Genomic DNA, 20,751 nt, shown 5'->3' with positions numbered 1-20,751 from the left:
GTAGATGAGCTTCATCAGCCCAGGACAAGATTTCATATCTTTGAAACCATGGACACAACTCTTTATTCCTCCATTTGCCAGAACAGGAAGACACAAACTGGCCCAGAGATCTCTGCTTCCCTGGGAGGCTGCTGCTGGTTGTTTCCTTGGAGAACCTGGGATGAGGGGTAGTCCTGTCCCAGAGTGGGGAGTGCTGGACTGTTTTCCTCAGTTATTTAAGTGAGGAAGCTCAGCTGCTGGCAGGACCTGCAGCATGGAATGACTGAAGCAGGCAGAGGTGCTGCCAGGAGGGTGCTTGGAACTCCCCCTGAAGCACCCAGACCTGCCATGATCCCAGCACAGAGGGGTAAATGGGATGTTTTCCATGTCTGGACTGGGAAAAATAGGCAGGAAGCTCCAGTGGGAGCTGCTGGTTTTGGTGTTGCAGTTTTGTGCCTCAAAAAGGCCAAGAAACCCCTCCTTATCCCATGAAGAGGTGACTCGATCACAAGCCAAGTCCTGTCACACCCCATTCCTTCTTTAACTGCCTGACAAATGAAGATGACAATGCCTGATTTTTAATTTTTTCCTCTTGGAGTGAAGGATATATGATTTTAACATGGCTTAACTGGATGCTGGTGGATTTTTCTCCCTCATGTACTGCTAGGAAAAACATCAGCTTGGTGGGTTATGGAACAAATATCCCTGAGCTGATGGAACTCCCCAGGCATCCCAGCTTCCAGGCTGTGTTCTCCCTGCCAGCAGATTGATATAACTGCTGATTTCCAGAGCTGAATCCTTAGAAAAATGTGAAACAAGCTGCTCCATAGTCTGGATGGAGTAGTTGTAGAGCCATTTCTTCTGGCTGGATTGCTAAGGCACATGGACTGAGCATTAAACTGATTTCCTAAAGCTGTTCTAACAGGCAGAGCAGAGGGGGAAAAAGCCTCTCTGCAAGCAAAGAGTGGTTCAGTGGTTTGTGTGCTCTGTGTTGCTATAGAATTTCTGCCTTTGATGTAGCCTGCTGTGGCAGTGACTCCTGTGGAGGAGTTTAACTCAGGAAAAACCCAGGTAGCCTCTCAAAAATAGGTATTGTGAGATGATACTGGATAACCAGCAAGGCTGCTGTTGAGATAATCAAAATTTGAGGAGTAAGATCTCAAATTTAATGTATTACTGTGAAAGATGTGACTGGTGTCTCTCTCAACAGAAGTAATGCAAGTCTATTTTGTGTGTTTAAGGATTTTTTCCAGACCCAGGGGTCTGTGGGTTTCTAGAAGAGTCACATTGTCTCTGATTTAGCTGTTGAATAGATTTCAAATAGAGATGCTTCACTTGCTGTCTCTTCCTCAGATTATTCTTTTAAAGGGCAAAATGGGAAATTAAAACAGTTGGACTGCTTAAAACAAATATTTTCATTTAGAGGAATGATTACAAGATTTGGAGCCTGGTAAGCAAGAGCCTCTTCTCCAGAGTTTACAACCATCATCTCTCAAGTGTTCTTTGGGCTCAGAGAACCATATAATTTTTTTAAGGGCCTCTCCACCCTTTTTGGGTTTTCCCAGATTATGCTGGAGAGCTGAAGCTCTTGCAGGTGCTGTTTTATGAAAAAAAAAAACCCTCAAATTCAACCTCTGCATTAGGAATTTGCGTCCCGAAGAAGAAAGATGACTTGTTTTGCTACCTGCAGGATGTGTACAGGGATGAGATGTCTCCTTATAGAATCATGAAGGTTGGAAAAGTCCAACCCTTAACACAGCACCACCGTGTTCACCTCTAAACCATGGCCCCAGTGCCACAGCCAACATCTGGCAAAGGTTCTTTGAATTCAGAGAACCAATTAGTTTTCTTTTAAGGGCCTCTCCCCCCATGCTGGGCCCTCCCAGGTGGTGCTGGAGAGCTCCTGCAGGTGCTGTACCATGGAAATACACACTGACCTGGAGGAAATCCTTCCCCCTGGAGAGGATGAGTCTTCCTGGAGCCCAGCAAGGTGCATTTCCCAGGCCAGAAGGACTTCCAGCCTGGAGTGGGGGTGTTGTGGCTGAGACCAGCCCTTGCCAAGCTGTGGGTGAGCTGCCTGGCCTGGCCACAGCTTCGTTCCTCACTTGCAGATCCTGGTTTCTCAAAGCTGGTGCCTGGAGCTGCTCAGCAAAGGAAGATTTATTGGCAGTGGTTGAGAACAAGAAGTGTCATTGTTGTTCTGTGTGGGGACAGGAAAAGGCTGGCTGGCTGATTACCTCTGCTGGGCACTTTTTCATACTGCAAGGGATAATTTGTTTCTGAATTAACTTCCTTTCTTGCCCTTTTAAAAGAGGGTTTCTGTTTCTCTTAGGTCTCCATAATTTGACCCTTTTTATGGTTTGGTTGAGCAATGTGTTATTACTCTGATAACATCTTGGGTGTGGGGCGGACCTGGGGCACGTGGGACTCGGTGGATCTGGGATTTTGGTGGAGCACTGCCAGTTCTCACCATCCCAGTGCCACCCTCAGCACCACCAGAGGCAGAGAGGAGCACAGGGAAGCAGAATTTGTGCTATAATTTAAATGCCCTTTTTACGAGCTCAATTATTGGGGGATCAAGATAAAACTGCTGAGAACACAACCTGGCATCTCATTAAATCATAGTCCAGCATTTCCTGGGCTGACTAATACTGGGTGAAAATAGATTTTTCAGCTTTCTGGCCAAACCAAGGGAGAATCAAATGTAGCTCAGCTCAAACCAAAAAAGAACTTGGAGGCTTTGACCAAACCAGATTTGATTTAGAGTCATCTGAAAATGTCTTGCTAGTTCTTAGTGTTTTGGGGCTTTGGCTATTTACCCTCCAGCTTTTAATTTTTTTTCTTAGTGGGAATTTGTTTAAGTGCTACTTTAAAAAAAAAAAAAAAAGTTGTTTCATTTTGAAAGTGACTTTCTTCTTGGCCTGAGCTGTGCTGACTTTTACCTGCAGTATTGCTTGACTTGGGATTTCTCCATGTGAACCAAGGAACTTTTTTTGTGTGTGTGTGTGTGTCTTTTACAAATATTTGCACAATTCTAGTTGGAATTGCAGTTTTGGTTTGCATTGTATTTGTATCTGGATTCTGGCATGAAAACAAAAGTGGGAACTGTAACTGCTACACCAGGGAATAGAATTTGAGGCAGCTAAATAATGGCTTAAATTTGAAGAAAAGCTTGAGCTGCTGAATGATGCATCGGCAGGAGTGACTTGGCCTTGCACTGGAAGTATTGAAACATCATTTTTTCCTCAAATAAATGGATATAACAGAGGGAGAGCAGACTGAGATGAGGCTGAATTCTGTGCTGTTCCTCCCCTCCATGCAGCCAGGCTCAGGTACATCCCATCTTCTCTGTGGCACCTGTTTAAATCTGGTTTTAATCAGGTTTGTCCTCACTAAATCAACTCCAGCCTGATTTGTAAAGGTGTTATTGATATAAATGATTTGTACATTGACCTAAGTGTTGGAAATTCTCAATTTTACTGGTGTGATATTGGGATTTAGATCCAGGTGTCAGTGTCCATACAGTTCTTTACAGAGGAGCTGGAGGAGACTCTCAAAGTGTGAGAAACCTCAAACTCCAGCACTCTGGATAAAACTGAGGCAAAAAGGGTTGAAAAAGACTGTGAATTTCTTGGTGTCTTGTCAATATGCTCTGTGTGAAATCTTTCAGTACTGTGGGATCCTCTTCTTGCCCAGTCCCTCAGCTTAAGGGAACAGTGAACTCCTGACTAAGAGAAGCACAGATTTTTGGTGGCTGCCAAATTATGAAAATTATCTTATTATTATCTCATATTATTATTATGAGAGAAACCCAATAGCAAAGCTCAGTTTTTTACAGTCCAGTTTTCCCTCTGTACCCAAGAAGCTCTTGAGCTGAAGTGGGATTGTGGCACTTCTGGCAGGACTCCTGTCTCTGGAGAACACAGTCCTGGAGACAATTCATGGAGCTGAAACATAACCCTGTCACTACAGGGAGAAAGAAAATTCCAGAACATGTAGCTTGCTTTGTTATTGCACTTTACAATAGGCTTTTCCAAATTGCTTTGTACATGAGTGGTTTCTTGCTTGGTCAGGTCCTGCCTGGTGCACGTGGTAGGGAAGGGATGATGTCTAGGAAGTGTTGGTACAGCTCTGTGAGCCACAGGTGCTGATACCTGCTGCTGGCCATGTCTGGGGTAGAAATGATGTCCAAAATTCCCAGCAAACCTTCCTCTTCAAAAGAGATTATTCTATGAGCTTGATGCCTCGTGTTTCAGCTTTTTTAATTTTTCAGATTCTGTGCTGCTTTAGTGTGTGGGTCTGAGGTTCATATCAGGGGGTGGGGAGCTCTCTGCACAGAGCAGGGAGACAAAACAATTCCTGCTCCAGCTGGGCACCAAGGACAAATGATGCAAATCTCAGGCTCAAGAGCACAAACACCGTGGGCTGGAGAGAGAAAAACAAGAAGGATGGGACTGGATGGGCTAAAGCTGGGATTGGACAATTAACTCCAAGATGCAAAAGATAAGAGACCTCGTGAGCAGTTGTGCATTTTGGGACAATTTTGGTTCACCTTGGGTGCAGCCCTGCTTGGGCTCTTGTGCTGCCCAAGGTGGATCCATTGAGGCCATTTAATGAATCCCTGCTTTAGCTCTGTCCAGCCTCTGTTCCAGGTCAGCCTTCACAAGGCATCAAGCTCAGCAGCTGAGGTGTGCAAATGCTGAGAACTGAGCTCAGAATTAATGCTGATGGTGCAGTAATCATTCACTGCTGGTGACCAGGTGGGTGAAGGTGAGAGAACTGAAGGTGTTGGGCCACTTGAAGGTTCTGCAGTTGGTCCAAAGCCCAGAGTTATGTCCCCTCTGGCTTGTTGAACTGCAACACATGGATACTTGTCTGCTGTCCAGCCACAGCTGGATTGCAACCAGGGGCTTGGCTTTGGTTGTGAAAACAAGTGTTGCTTGCACTCTATTTTCAATTACTTCAAAAGATATTTATTCCTCACCTTATGACCTGCCTTGATCTTTCTCTCTTCCAAAGCTGATTCAAGTACAAAAAGAACAAGAGGCTGTGGTGAAGGGAAGTTAGGAAATAAATGAAACAGTGTCATCTTTCTCATGCCCTGTATTGTTCTAATTAAGCTGTTTGGTTGCTCTCAGACAAGTGTCTCTATGAGATTAATTTATAGAAGCAGGCTGCTTCCAGTCTGAGATCAGGAAGTCAAACTCAGTAAGAAAATACTTGGTGTGATTTCTAATTTTTTTTTTATGCAAATAGTGAAAAACTTGATAGAAAATAAAATGTAGTCCAGACTAGGACATCTCCAGCCAAAGATTTTATTAATGGAACAGCCCTCAGGGTGCATGGGTGGTGAGAATACATCTTAAAATGAAAGAAATAAGATGGGATTATGGAAGAGAAATTAGAGAAATAAATGCTCCTGTTGGAGGACTGTGATAGGTGCTTGTTAGATGAACAAAAGTGAACAAGCAGCTGAAACAACTTTGAACCAGGTAAAAAGAGAGTAATACATAATAATAACTCTGAGGTAGGAAAACACTTCCATATCTCTTCCAGGTGTCTGTAGGCAAACTCTGTGTGCATTTTTCACCAGCGGTTTACAGAAGGGTTGGGAAGTGGTTGGTGGCTTTAAAGGGAACAGGAGAGCTGCATGCCAGGCTGGCATTACCCCCCTGGTGCCTCTGCAGCAAGCCCCAAAATTCCCAGCAGGAAAAGTGGCAGCTAAACAGGTCCCAGCTCTGGTTAAATATCCCAGGGTGGAGACAAACCTGGTCTTTCACAGCCTCTGGAGATGATCCCTGTGTTTATTGCACGCAGCTTTTTTTTGCTAGTCTTGATTCTGGGAGTCAAACATCCATCCCATCCCCTGGATCACAGCCAAGGATTTCCCTCCAAGCACTAATCCCATCTCTGTGGTTCTTGAGCAGGGAGGTCAGCCTGGTTTCTTTAACACTTGGGAGCCAGAAAGGGGAAAACAACAGCTGGGAGCAAACGGGAAAAACCATTACAACAGAGAGGTCTGCCTGAGGCAGAAGTGGGAGTATATGGGCTTGGCATTTTGCCTTAGTGTTTCCAGAAGCACCTTGGGAGATCAGGTGAAATGAAGTGTAATTTGCTTTCCAATAATGAAGGTGTTTTTTAATAAGAGGCTTTTTGTGTGTGTGTGTGTGTAGAAGCTTCTGTAGCTCTGCAAGTACTCAGTGTGTTGTGCTCTCTGTCATTTGTTTTCTTGGCTGTTAAAAAGCAGCTGGAGGAAAAGGCAGAATACACCTTGAAATCTTGAAAGGTATTTCCCATAAAAACATGGATGTCAAATTGTACAGAAGGGAGCAGAATTGGGCTGATAGTAACTAAAAGTTTAAGACTTCAGAAGTCTTCAGCCAACAACATCACGTGTTTCTCAAAGGGGAAATGTGTTTTTATAGCCTGTGCACCAGGGGAGATCATTCGTGCTGTTGTGGGGCCCAGTCTCACAATCCCATTTTCCTCCACAGTTGCACTATAAAGTCCCTTCAGCGACGTCACGTTTGCATCAGCCGCCTGGAGAGGCCTCAGAACTGGGGGGAGAACTCCTGTGAAGTCAGATTTGTGATACTGGTCCTGGCTCCTCCCAAGATGGTGAGTTTTGTTCTTCTTTCTCCATAACTTCAGGAGTTTCTCCTGAGTTTGCTTTTCCTTGAGCTCCTCCAAGGGTTAATAAGTGTTGTTTTTAAAACACAAGGGGATGTGAAAAGGCCTCAGGTCTCCTTAGCAGCTGTCAAGATGATTTATCCTGTTGGTGAGGAGTGGATTGGTGGGCTGTGTGTTTGTCTCATGGCCTGTATCCTGATGGGGAGGAGAACACTCTGTAGTCCCCACACACACCTGGGATGCCCTTAACACTCCATGGATTCTCCTCTCCAGCTGGAGCTGCTATTTTTAGAAGTAAGAAATGCAGTTTCTTGCTAAAGCCAAGCTTTTGAAAGGCCCTTGTGAGCCTACAGCTGGTGCCTCAGGGCAAAGGTCTGGGTTGCTTCCCAACAAACTTCCCTAATGGGGCTGACATTTACCCTGCACGTGTGGCTGCAGCAGCTGGAGGTGATGTAGTCAAGAGGAAGATGATTCTTTTTTGAGCTCTGTTGCAGTGAGGGTGAGACTTTCTGGGAGCTGTGGTGATTTTAAGGTCAACCTGTCCCTGAGGCTCTTTGGGCCTTTCAGAGCTTTTAGCACTCAAAACAGCAAGGTTAAAGCTTGCTCAGGTTCTGGTTCTTTGGTGTGGACAAGAATGGCACAGTAGAACACTTTTACTGTAATCAGAATATCCTGAGTGGGGAGGGACCCACAAGGATCATCCAAATCTGCCTCTGATATCATGGGGTGCATCAAGCCCTGCACGTGTGGCTGCAGCAGCTGGAGGTGATGTAGCCAAGAGGAAGATGACTCTTTTTTGAGCTCTGTTGCAGTGAGGGTGAGACTTTCTGGGAGCTGTGGTGATTTTAAGGTCAACCTGTCCCTGAGGCTCTTTGGGCCTTTCAGAGCTTTTAGCACTCAAAACAGCAAGGTTAAAGCTTGCTCAGGTTCTTGTTCTTTGGTGTGGACAAGAATGGCACAGTAGAACACTTTTACTGTAATCAGAATATCCTGAGTGGGAAGGGACCCACAAGGATCATCCAAATGTGCCTCTGATATCGTGGGGTGCATCAAAGTTAATTGGGGATCACCATCCTGTCTTCCTAGAAAGCCCTGGTCTGACCAAGGTGGTTCTTCCAGCTGATGGCTGAATAGTTCAAAGCTCAAGACCTTTTCACACTCCAGCTGGCTGTTTACACCTTGGGGCTGCTGGGTCTGTGCTCCTGGGAGGTGCTGGAGAGCTTGGGGACCTTTCCTGGGACAGGATATGTCCTGATTCAATTTCCTGCTCTTCAATGCTATCTGTGTGACCTTGGGACCTGCTGGTCTGGCCTGTCTCCTCCCCCCCTTCACCACCACCCACATTTAAATGGGAATACTGGTGTTTCCTTCTTTCCCAGGATTTCTGGCAGGTCTTTCCCAACCGAGCCGCTCGATGCTTTTGGCATCGACCTCGAAGCCAACAGGCTGAAAACATATTGATGTTCCTTGTGCAAAGCAGGAGGGAGAACACCTGGAGCTGTGTGCAGCTCCATGCATCTCTCCCTCATTGTTATCTCGGGCCAGCTACGTGCAAAGCGCCCGGCGAACGGCTCCGCATCCGCTCGGATGCCGAGAGTTTGCAATTCCAATGGTCAGCATCAAATTAAGGGAAGGGAGTGGAGGCCAACAGAGCTTGCACTTGCCAATGTGCTTTTTTTATTTTAAATGGGTTGGTGGAGCCAGCCCCAAGTGCGCATTTCTGGTGCAGCAGTTAAAATAATTAACCTGCTGACAGCAACACATTCAACAGAGGGGGGAAAGTCCACAAAATGGGCATTTATTATGCTGGGAAATCAGATTCTTGGCTTTGCTAATATGGAGGAAGGGGAAGAAAAAGAGTTTTCCTGCAAATATCTATCCTCTCTAAACTGTTCATCTCTTTTGTAAAGGAAAAATGGGAAGAGCATTGGGAATGTTGAAGCAATCCTTGCAGCATCCAGCCCAAGGATTGTTGCTGCTTAGAGGTGAAAGGTGGAGCCTCCTCTGTGATGGCAAATCCAGGCTGGTTCACAGACTTTAAAAGCAAGTCCCAGGCAAAATCCTTCACCTAAATCCAAACCTCTCCCTAGAAACTTAAATTGAATGTGCCCTAGTGAGTGTTTGAAGGGACATTCCTGGTGATGGAATCCTAGAATGGTTTGTGTTGGGAGGGACACTTAACACAATCTCATTCCAATGTCTGCCATGTTCAGGGACACCTTCCACTGTCCCAGTTGCTCCAAGTCCCATCCAACCTGGCCTTGAACACTTCAAGGCTGGGGCAGCTGCAATTTTTTGGAGCAAATGGAAGATGGGGCAGTCACAATTTTTCTGAGCAAATGGCAGAGAGGAGGGTGATGTGGGTGATGGAGGAAGTCAGCAATGACTCTGGGACCAGCTCAGTGCCACCCACGCCTGCGCTTCTGCGTCACCCACACTGAATTATTTGGTTGTGTCCATGGAGAAATTGTTCATCTGTTCGGTTGTGAATCATGAGAAGCAATTGGGATCAATCGCAGATGCTCACTCTTCTTTTCACAGCAGACTGAGGAGCTTGGAGGTTCTCCAGGGCTGGGGAATGTTTGGGTGTCTCTGGTAGCTGCTGCATGATGAGTGTGGAGTGTAGAAGAGGTGGGTGGGTTAAAACTTGGCATCAGAAGGAGCTTTTAATGAGCTGTTCTGTGTAATTTAGTCTTGGCAAGTATCTTACCTGTCCTGGCCACAGTAGGAGCAGGTCAGGGCCTGGAGAGCTTGGATTTGGTGGGTTTGTGCAGGAATGGGGACCTTGGCCTCCTTCACTCTTCCCTTTGCATTTCATTTCCTGCAGAAGGAAAGCAGTTTGGATTCTGTTGGAAGCTGGACCCTCACAGATCAGGCTTGTGTCTCACAGAAATATTAAATCCTGAAAATAAGCACTTTTTTCTGTCTGCAAGACTCCTGTCCCTTCCAAACATTTAGTGGGGACAGACAAGAGCTCCTTATGTGTGTTCCCAGCTGTTTCTTTCCCATCCTTTCCTCTGTGCCAGTGGTTACTTGAGCTGAGAGCTCTCAGTCTCCACTTGTGCTGCCAGAATTGCCCCAGAGTGGCCAAATGAATTGTTTTAATGCCCTGAAAATAGGAATCAGATGAGCACATTAATCTCAGTCTTTCAGATAAGATATCAGTACCTGCAGAAACCTTTCCACCCCAGGAGCAGCAATGCTGAGGTGCTGTTAAGTAGAAAAGATTTTTTGTCTTGTCTTGAAGGGAAACCAGGGATGAAATGCACTCTCAGCATGATTCAGCTTTGGATTGGTTTCTGGGAAGTTGATCAAGCAAAGATCAATCAGGGAGGGCTTCAGGACCTGTGTTGGTGCCTCCAGAGGATTCTGCTGTGGATGTGTGTTCATCTGCAACAGCTTCCACATGTGCCCTCCTCCCTCGGGTCTCTCTTGAATCCTGAGAGCTGGGCAGGTTCCTCTTCAGAGGGATAAATTAAGGGATTTACCTTTCAGAAGTGACATTAAATGGTTTCACTAGCACTTTTTCTGTCTTTTTTTTTTTTTCCCTGCTTAGAAAAGCACCAAAACGGCCACAGAAGTTGGCAGGACCTTTGCCACGATGTTTTCAGACATAACCTTCCGGCAGAAGCTTCTGGAAACCAAAACTGAGGAGGAGTTCAAGGAGGCCTTGGTGCACCAACGCCACTTGCTGACGGTGGCTAATCAGAGGCCCTCAGGAATGAAAGATGGGCACAAGTCACACGGTAACAAACAACTCAAGGTAAGGCTTGGCCAGCACCTCTGCCCTGCCCTGGTGTCCAAATCCATCCATCCAAGGGCATTTGGGGTGAGGAGGTGAACACTTGAGGCCAGTGGATGCAGCAGCATTCCCAGCAAGCTCCCAACACCAAGGCTTCCCCAAACTTCTGCTGTGTGCACATCCACCTTCCTCAGAATCTGCTGTAAATCTCCAGAAAGCCACTTTAAAGAGGCAGGTGCTGAAGGGATGCAGAGCACTTGGGGGTTGAAATGGTTACAGGACTTTGATTCCAAATGCTCAGTCTAGGGTGGGATTAATGGATCCCTGCTCCTTGTCAGCCCAAGGTACTTAATCCTTACAATCAGAAGGCTCTGAAGGAAGCTGCTGCTTGTCTTTCCTGCAGCCAAAAGGCTTCTTGGCCATCTCTGCACGGTAATTTCACTTAAAAGTTGTCTGTCAGTATTTGGCCTGAATTCTCCCTGTTTGATCTGTAGCTCTGTAAAACATTACTTGCTTTGTACTTTAAAGTTGGAGGGAAATGCTGTAACTCAGCTTTCTTTTCTGGAATTTCCTGTGTGTTGGTCATTGCTTTGTTTTTCCGTTCAGAAATCCATTCTTTAAGCAGACAGCATACCTGAAAAACAAACTTTGCCATCTCCAGCATGCTGCTCCTGTCCCTGAATTACAAATAGCACCAAAGTTTTGGGTTGCTTATAGTGCAGGAGCTGCTTCACTTATCACTTTTTTTCCCCACCCTGGAATAGATTTAAGGGGTTTGATCTGCACATCTGGAAATGAGCAAAGCTCATGTTTTTCCTGTGGAATCCCCTTGCTTATAGGTAGTGCTTTGAACTTTGCTAGACCCCATATCTGCTCTTAAATTTGCAGAACAAGTCCTGAAACCCTCTTGAAACCCAGGTCGTGCAAGGCAGGGATATTTGGAGTAGTAATTCACCTCAAGTAGGTTTAACCCTCCACACCTGGCCTTTCAAATGAATTTTTGTTAGAGCAGTTGAAGTGTCTGACTTTGTCTTTTGCTAAAAATAGCAATAAAATGTCTCCAGAGGGTTTTCTGCTCTGTGGTTTGGTGAGGAGCGCTGGATGAGACACTGAGCTTGTAGATTTTGGCCCTGAGACTGGTGATTCCTGCTGGCCTGCTTGGAAAAGCAGCCTTGGCCAGGCAGAATCCTGATTTCTCCAAGCCAGTGCTATAGAGGGTGACACTTCTTCCTTCAGCTCTTGCTTTTGGCATTGACAGTTGTGGGCTTGGATTTGCTGAAGTGTTGTTTTTTTTAAAAAACGTTTTATTCTTGAACTCTTGGGAAATGCAGCCTCTGTATCCCCACCTCGCCCTGCCAGCCCAGAGTTGGGAAAGGAGATTTCCTGGCAAGTCAAGGTTTGCCTGGAGAAGTGAGGTTGATTTGAGCTCCTAGGCTGGATTGCTCAGCTCCTGAGAGCCATCTCCAGCATCTCCTCCCTTGTGGAGAGGAAGCATTTAATATGAGCACAAACCCATGTGAGACCAGGAATGTAATTTCAACCTGTCAGCCACCCCCAGAGAAATAAACACCCTCACTGGAGCCCCTGGACCATGGCAAGTGAGCTCTCAGGAAGGTGTAAAGTCTCTGGGTGACATGAAAACCTGGCCTCCTGAGTCCTGCAGTGATGGGAGAGGAAACAGGCCTTAAATTCTGGATGTGAGTGGGATTTTTGCAAGTGCTTGTTTTCACCTCTGCTGAAATACTGAGGGGGATGTGACAGTCACATTCCCTGCTGTGCCTACAGCACCGTCACTTTGCCTTGGCTCATCTCAGAGGATTATTTAGGCAAGGCTATGTACTCAATCATAATTAAGTCAGCCTGAAATCCTCTTGTTTACTGAGGCATCTAATTGTGATTTTGTTCATGGAGGAGCCCCTAACAGCTGTGATGTTTTTCTGGCTGTGATTTTGTGTCCTGTGTGGATTTGCTGAGGGGGCTGTGTGTGCTCAGCATCAACAGGAGGATGTTGTGGTTTTGCACAAACTCATGTCCCTGATCTCTGTAAAATACTCCTGCAGCCCCCCAGCACTTTTGGGGAGGGCTGAGGAAGGGTCAGAGTTGTTGGAGCACATTTTTTCTGTTTGGCTTTGTAGCTGCTAAGTGCTGGCTTATCCTCTTCCTCTAACCCAAATAATGGCAAGAAGCTGGGAGAGATTTGTAGAATGCAAAGTGGAAAAATTAATGATCTTCATCTATTTGGCTAGGTTGAGGGATAAAAGTGAAACCAAAAAGGGCTGTAACTTTGGAGGCCGGTAAACTTAGTCTTTTACATTTTGTATTTTTTTGTATCTTTTGTAACTCAGTCTTTTAGCAGCCTCCTACTGTAAGGAGGGCTGGAGAGGGTGTGGAGTGGCAGGAGAGGGGGGAATGGCATTAAGCTGAAAGAGGTAGATTTAGATAGGGTATTAGGAAGAAATCCTTCTGGCACAGGGTGCCCAGAGAAGCTGTGGCTGCCCCTGGATCCCTGGAAGAGTCCAAGGCCAGCTTGGATAGGGCTTGAAGCCACCTGGGCCAGTGGAAGGTGTCCCTGCCTGTGGACCTGGGGGGGCTTTGAGGTCCCTTCCAGCCCAAACCATTCTGTGATTCTGTGATATCTCTGGTGCAGCCCAGGTTGAGTCTGAGGGTAGAGAGCAGAGAGGAAAGCTCACAAGAGGATCAGCCCAACAGAAGGAACAGCTTTTCCTACTGGTGAGGTTCCACTGACACCCCCTCTCCTGATTTCACACTCACACACACAAGAAACAAGTGCATGAAAAAATCAGGGCATGTCTTAAACATAACCCTGGTGCCTTGTGGAATGAGTTAGGCAGTGCTTTCCTCCTCTGCACACTCCCAGCTGCCTGGAACAGGCTTTGTTGCCCAGAGCCCCCTCCCTGCTGCCCCAGGCCAGCAGCAGCCACGCTCCTCCTTCCCTGGAAGATGAGACACCCTGAGCATCCTTTTCCCCGTGCTCACTGCAGCATGATAAGTAAACATCCCAGTCTGAGGCCATTGTGATTCTCTGGCTGACTCATGCCTTCAGGAATCTCGTTCTGGGGGGAAAAATTAAATTGCTTTTCGAGTGCATCTGGCTTTGATGTCCAACTCTGCCACCAAATATGGTTGAAGCGCAGAGATTTTTCGGAAATGCTTCAAATGCAGATGTTTTGCTGGTGTCTGCTGGCAACACATCTGTCTGCTCATCCTGGTTGTTCAGGTTAGAGTTGAAACTGTTCTGAAGTTTCAAAAAGTCCTACAGGTGCATTGGCAAATTGCAACAGAATTGACTTAAATAGCTGAAATCTGAGGTGCTACAGTCACTGATGAAGGAGCTCGTCCTCTTTTGCACCCCAAACCCAGTGATGGCTGTGCCCAGTGTATTCCTTCTAAAGGAGAAGATCCCCTTCCTTATTTTGTTTGTGATTCTGATTTTCCAGGTGCTGCAAACAGGTGAGTCCCAGGAGAGAAGGCAAAGCTGTGTGTAGTCCATTAAATGAGCACTGTACCTTTCTAAAGCAGTCATTTTTATCAGTTTCCACATGAAGCAGCCAAAGGAAGAGCTCCCTGCTGCTTTGAGATGATCTGTCGGTGTAAACTTTGTGTCTGTGATTTTTATTTCCTCCCCTACACTCCCTAGCAGAGGTTATAACTCTTCTGTGCCTGGTTTTGCAACAAATACATGAAATGTTTTAGCTGAGGCAGCTGGGGTTGTTATCACTGCATAAAGGTGCATTTGATTTTCAGAGTGGTTTGTGTGCTCTGAGAGTAACAGGAAAAAATCTGACAGGTGCCTCATTTGTAAGTGTTGCCTACCCTGATGCTTTCCATGTGCTTTCCATAAGGAAGGAGTTGTGAGGATTGGGAGGCTGAGAGTCAATAGCAGCTGTCACATATTCCTGACAAGCTCCTCATTGCCTGTGGCGAGCAGCAGATCCTGTCAGCAATCCCACTGCACCTTGCAGGCCCCCAAACCAGGAATAAAAGGGAACATGCTGAATTTTTGGAACCCTTCTCCAGTGTTTTTATTGTGCTTTAAGAGCAGAAATTATGGCTTGTTTGCGTGGATTTATTCAAACTTTTCCCTGTTGATGGAGCTTGAGGTGCAGACAGCTTGAGTTCCCTCACTTGTCTTTGAGGTCTTCCTTTGCCGTGGCAATGCCAAGGAAGAAGCCGTTGCTGGGGATTCTCTTTCAGAGGTTTCACATGGATTTAGGGGAATTTTTGTGCTGGCATCTAAAGGAAAAGTTGTGTGGAAGGATGGGGAAGGCACCTCAGACATGTTTGACCCCAGGGCACCCAATGTCTGATCCATCCAGTGGATCCTCAGCTCCCTCACCTGCAAAACAGGGATGCAGATAGGAATGGGAGGGGGAAAAGGGAAGGAAGGGAGGAAAACAGGGTGGTCTGGGGGATTTTCTCCTTTACAATGCTATGAGGATATAAATTGAATCCCGGCGAGTTTATTTTTATTATCATGACAAGATGGGATTTTGAATGCCCTATTGAAAACGAGCCCTCTCGCTCCTATCAGGGTTGAATAAGGAGCTTAATCTCTTTAACAATGCATGAGCCTTTACACTGACACAGCACTTCCTTCCTTTCTTCAGCTGCACGACTTTCTCAATATTGGCAAGGGGATTTCTGATGACATTGCACGAAGATTCCCAGTGTATGCGCTGGACTTCACCGATGGTACGTTGGCCAATGTTTATGGAAGCGCTGCCCCGAGTGGGGATTTTTTTTTTGTGATGTGATGTCCTGTTTACAGTGTGCATTCAATGTGTGCTTTGATATGTGTAACAGCTCTCCCGGCCCTCGTTTAAAAGGGTGTTTTGGCAAAAGGCTGTGAATGGGCAGCGTGGAGCACTAGAGATGAGGCTCCTGCAGCGTTTCCTTAATGAAGGTGCTGGCTGTGCGCGGATGAGGATTTTAATTTTTATTAAGCGGTGATTAAATGGATCGATTATCGTCGTGTGTAGACTCAGATCAACTCCTTGCAATCTAATTACTCAGCACTGGCCTGATAGGCCCTTTCTGCTGCCTCTGCAAGGTAGCTCCACACTAATTATGGTGATACTGTGGGAGTTGAGAATGCTTAAACAAAATGTGAGCTGCAGTAACTTCAGCCCGGTGTTGTGAAAAACAGGATACGGCTCGTCCGCTGCCGCCAGATCACAGGAGCAGCACACAGTGTTTATAGTGAGCCTCGGCTTGGTGCAGCTCCCACAGTGGCCTTGGGGTTTTTAAGAGTTGTTTTCTCCCTTTTCACTCACAGACTTTCACTTTCTTGAAGGCTGGGCGGAATCTTCAGGGCAAAGCGGGATTACAGAGCCCCAGCCTGACACCAAAACGTGTTTCCTGCAGTTTGTTGGGGAGCTGCTTAATATATTCAATCTCATACCTGGAAAGTTCAAATAAAACAGAGAATTAAAGTGTAGGCAGGGAGAACCTCGGAGATTTATCAGATGAATCAGGAATTTATCCCTTCCTGCTGTTAAATTCACCTTAGCTCAAGTGTGTCCCTGCCTTCCTCAGTGCACAAGTGCTGTGAAGGCTCATGAGATGAGGGTGATCTTCCTTGAATTAGGCATAAAAAAAACAGGATTCCCTCCCAAACCCCAATTTTCGGAGTCTTCTCTTGCAAAGCCACCTTCCACAGGCAGCTTAGGCTTCAGAGAAGCCTGGCCAAGGCTGTGATGTGTGTTCTCACTCCCTTCCAACCAGCAGAGGAACATGAATGAGATGTTGGCTTAGCCCAGGGCTTGAGTGCTGGGTGCTCTCTCCAGGTGCTTTGGCACTGCTGGGATGAAGCTATTTTCAAGAGACTCAGTGTGATGGGAGGGCTAATGCTGATTTCTCTGGGTATTTGAGGAGCACAGGGGATATAAATTGATTTTCAGGGGAGCAGCAAGGATTTGGATAAAACAGAAACATTAATTTTTGGTGTGTGCATCACCGGCATCAGGTCTGGCAGGGCACTTCAGCCCCTAATCTGGACACTTCATCCCTTTGGCTGTTGCTTTCTAGAGCTGTCAAAGGCTCATTTTTCATTATAAAGGGATATTGAAGCACTTGAGAAGGGAACTGCTGCAGAAGTGCCTTGTTCACCTCAATACAGAGCAGTATCTGCTGTGCCTGTCTGAGCCCAGCAGGCACAGAAAGACCAGATTTTAGTCCTGTAGCAAATTTTGGCTGTCAGCAGACTTGGAAGCCCCTCTCAGAGTCTATATTGTGGCTCTGACTGCATCCATATGGACCCTGTGGGTGCTACCTCAGCCCTGGGCTCTTGGCTGTGAGCTCTGCAGGCTTTGCACACATTGATGTACAGAATGAGCATAAAATTGGGATAAAATGCAACCACAGGTTAAAAACTGTCAGTGTTTTGTAATACAGCTTCTGGAGAGTGAAAAAGAGCCCAGTGAAACTCCAGAACAACTTCAGCTCAAATGGGAGGTTCTCACTGTAGGAGCAGTTGTGCCCTTTCAATAGGAAATGGGGGAAAAGGGGATTTTCTAAAAAAGTACTGTATGTTAGTATGGCCATTTCTTCCCAGAAACCAGAAATTAGGATGAATTCTTTAAGGAACTGCTTGAAATGAAAAGCAGATGGAGCATGAAGCATCTGCCATAAACCACTGAGACTGAAGGTGATCAGGAATGTGGAATTCCTGGAGCATCTCAAAGCAGTGGTGCATCAGAACATGAGGGATTTGAACTATCCCAGTATCTGCACTCCAGACAGCCACATGTGCACCATCAAAGAGCTTGGAATTACAAATGCTGGGCTTTGAATGGTTGGAGTCTCTAAATCCTCAACCTGAGAAGCATCCTGGGGTTTGGGGTTAGACAGATAAACCCATCAGGGGCAGGGTGATAAATAATGAGGCTTTTTGTAGGACCTGCAAATCTTTGCCTAGTTGGAGTTTTGTGGGATTGGTCCTCTTCACACACTGCACAAATTATCCTTAAAGGAAAAGTCTTTCTTTTTTTCCCCCCCTTTTACTCCAGATTAGGAACTCATCAACTTCATTCTGTGGCAAAGTCTTGTGCATTTTACTGAATGGGTCAAAGGATCAAGGAAGAGTTTTCTAAACTTTTTTCCCAGGATTTTGGTGATAAAGATGACTTTAATAGATGTCTTCCAGCAGGAGCATCTGAAGATGAAGAACTGGGTTATGCTGAGTCTGAGAATCCTGAAGTTTTCGTTTAAACTGGAAAACTACTCCTGTAGTTTTCCTTCAAACTTACTCCATTTGGCTGTAACCTGTGTGTAGGATTCTATCTTAAAAAACACCAGTGTGGCTGAGCTTCTTCCTGATCCTGTCAAATTGGCTCAAAGCACTTGTGTGTCAATTTTATTACTCTTTAAGCCTCAAACTGAGCTTCCAGAAATTTCTTTATATTGAGGCTGGTTTGAGTGAAAGGGGATTCTGCCGGGACTCAGATACAAGATTTCTGAAACTCCTGAAAGCTGCTGTCCTCATTCTTCAGTGTTATTTTCTGGTACAACACAGAGGACCAGACACAATTGCAGTGCCTGAAGTGCCCAGTGGGAAATGTGAGGTGCCTGAGATTTTTATGGTGAGCTTTGATGCTGACATCCGTATTCCTTCACCTCCTGGGGAGGGAAAATGAAGGAATAAGAGAAGAACTGAGGTTTATTCTTTATCTCTGTTTTTTTCTGGGCCTGTGTCTTTGATACCTGGCTGTGGTGGGTGGGTAGTTCTGCTGGAAGTGTGGATTTCTCCCTGTCCTTGGTCCTGCAGAGGGTCCCTAACCAGCTTCTGAAGTGCAGGATTTGCTGTGGTGTTTTGCAGGAGGGAGATCTCCAAAGCTCCCTGCGATGTGGGCATGCTTAGATGGAAGGCTTGAAAGTGTTGGAGAAATTTGATTTGAAAGAGAACTTTTTTGTTTTGCTGGCTGTCTAAGGTAGCTAAGAGCTTAAACCTTGATCTGAACCCTGAGCTGAAATGTTGACCATGGACTGGCTTTGGTATGTGCCAAATCCTCATCAGCTTTCCTGCCTGGTTGCCTTCTCTATCAGGATTCCATTCCTGGGGAAGGAGGGAAATGAAGGGATTGCAGATTCCTTCTCTTCCGTGCCTCTCCTGCCCTAGATCAGATATGAGAGGCTGCATCACTCTGCAGCCCTTCATCCCTAAATATCACCTGAGTACCAAAGTGTAACATCCTGAACTTGTCATGATTGCCCAAAACATCCAACCTGGGTTGCTTTGGGGTCTCCTTGTGTCACTGGTGGATGGGAATGTTCTAAAGATGTATAAAAGCATCATGTTTCATCGATGGATGTTTCCTTCCAAGAGACCCAGGATTTCTTGGGAAATGGGCTGAAGAAAGTGAGATGGAAAGGGAAAGGACTGAGCCTTGATCTGATTTTTCATGCCTCTCTGCTCTCAGCATATGCTGGGCTTCTGCTCCAAACTCCCTGAGTGGATTTCCTTTTCCAGTTGAGTTCTTAGTCCCACTTGTTCTGTGATTTACTCTTCACAGGAGTTCAGAGAAGATTCATCTTCCCAACATTGGGCAGAGTCCAGCAACCATCACATAAATGAAAGCCCAGCTTGAGGGCATTAGAAGAAGTTTGTAATTCTGAGTTTTACAGTGTTTTTCATATGAAAATGTTTTTGGTTTGTTTTTGGTTGTTGTTGTTTTTTGTTTTTTTTTAATTAGGGCTTTAATAAACACATTCTTGCTGCTGTGCTGCAGGTCAGTGTAATTAAACTTTCTTTGCACAAGATATTTCAGAGAATTGGGAAGAAACATTAGCAGGCAGTTCAGAGGATGTCCTTCAGTTGTGATTTTGGTTTAGTAAATACACAATTAATAGACTTCAGGAGCTGTAAACCCGGTTTTTAGGGCTGCTGGTCATTAACTTACTGCTTGTGGAATCCCATGCAGAGTGAGGCCAGAATTGCTGCAGTTTCCCCTGAAACTGTAACCTTGTCTCTACAAACTGTGACATTTCAGAAATTCAGGCAGGTAAAATGGAACTGTCACGTTAATGAACATAATTGCTTCCCATTCCAGTGTGTAGCTATACCTTAATTTCAGGGGAATGCTTCTGTAATAATCAGCTACTCAAACTCCACAGCTGGACCGAGAGTTGATTTTTATGCTATTAATTTCCATGGTGCAGGTGGAGTGACACATATTTCAGTGGCTTTATGAGCCTGTCACAGATGAAATGCCATCATAATGCAGATCACTTTCTTCTGAATGAAGCCACGGCAGTCCCAGGGCTACAGAACATCCTGAAAATGTTTCACCAGATGTTGGCTTTAAAAAGGCAGAAAGGTGAATTGTGGTTAATGCTGGATTGTGGTGCCTGTGGCAGGTGGATCTGTACAAGGAGAGGCAATGTTTGGTCGTGACTGCAATTAAAGAGTGAGCAATCAGCTTTGGGAAGGAGTGTGTTTAATCTGGTGTAATTATTGTCTCCATTACAAAGTGAATTTCGCTGCCCACCAGAAGGATTCTTGATCCTAGGATTTTATTTGTCTGATCATGGATTAAAGAAAGTGCTGAAAGTCTTGGACCCAGCCAGGACAAATCACAGAACCACTGAAACTGGAGAAAAACTCCAAGATTGAGTCCAAGCTGTGCCCAGTCCCCACCTTGCCACCAGCCTAGAGCACTGAGTGCCACCTCCAGCTCTTCCTTGGACAGCTCCAGGGGTGGGCACTCACTGCCTCCCTGGACAGCCCATTCCAGTGTTTAACAACCCTTTCCATGAGGAAATTCCTCCTGATGTTCAGCTGAACCTCCCCTGGTGCAGCTTGAGGCCATGTCCTGATGCATAAGGACCTCCATGACCAGCAAGGGCTCCTTTGCCAGGATTGAAATTGAAAATGAGCTTTTGTGATGCTCTTCAAGGTTTCTTCCTTCTGCCCTCTCATACTGTGGTTTAACTACCTGAACCTTTTTAAAAAAGATATTTGCTTCTCTGGACTTGGTTGTCCTTTCAGAAATTATTTCAAAGCTTCCAGGCATCGTTGCCCCTGACCTTTCATATTGGAAAGATTCCCTTGTCCAAAAAGCAATATTTTGGAGTGACAGAGAATCCTCTGAATCAGGGTGTGACTGTCTACTCATGGAACCACACCTCAGCCCTGTTTGTCTTGCCAAATCCTTCCTTTTTTCTAAAGGTTTGGAGCAGATTGGAGTGTGAGGTAGGAGCCTGCAGCTGTTGGGCTCAGGATCACGGGATGTCTTCATCTGTGAGAATTAAATTCCAGGCCCTTTGGGTTGCCAGGAGTGGTCAGGGGAATGTGACCTGTGGTTTCTGGATCTTCCCAATAAATGGAAAGGAATTTGCCTGGGAACAGCTGGTCTGATGACTCCCAAAAGGTCAAGCTCATA

The 20,751-nt window shown here is 45.8% G+C and overlaps 1 protein-coding gene across 4 annotated transcripts in view; it reads left to right on the top strand.

The window, feature by feature from the left end:
- SLC4A11 (solute carrier family 4 member 11) overlaps positions 1-20,751 on the top strand; it is a 97,206-nt gene that overhangs the window by 47,591 nt on the left and 28,864 nt on the right. For all 4 annotated transcript variants that reach the window (XM_041402720.1, XM_041402718.1, XM_041402717.1 and 1 more), the window contains 3 exons: positions 6,474-6,597; positions 10,166-10,372; positions 14,980-15,064. In XM_041402720.1, the coding sequence (XP_041258654.1) occupies positions 6,474-6,597; positions 10,166-10,372; positions 14,980-15,064 (416 nt within the window). The remainder of the gene's footprint in view (positions 1-6,473; positions 6,598-10,165; positions 10,373-14,979; positions 15,065-20,751) is intronic.

This window comes from Onychostruthus taczanowskii, unplaced genomic scaffold (assembly GCF_017590055.1).
Source record: "Onychostruthus taczanowskii isolate IOZ18803 unplaced genomic scaffold, ASM1759005v1 scaffold2, whole genome shotgun sequence".
Classification (NCBI taxonomy): domain Eukaryota; kingdom Metazoa; phylum Chordata; class Aves; order Passeriformes; family Passeridae; genus Onychostruthus; species Onychostruthus taczanowskii.
Note: the sequence above shows the minus strand (reverse complement) of the source record. Positions and strands in the feature narration are given on the sequence as shown.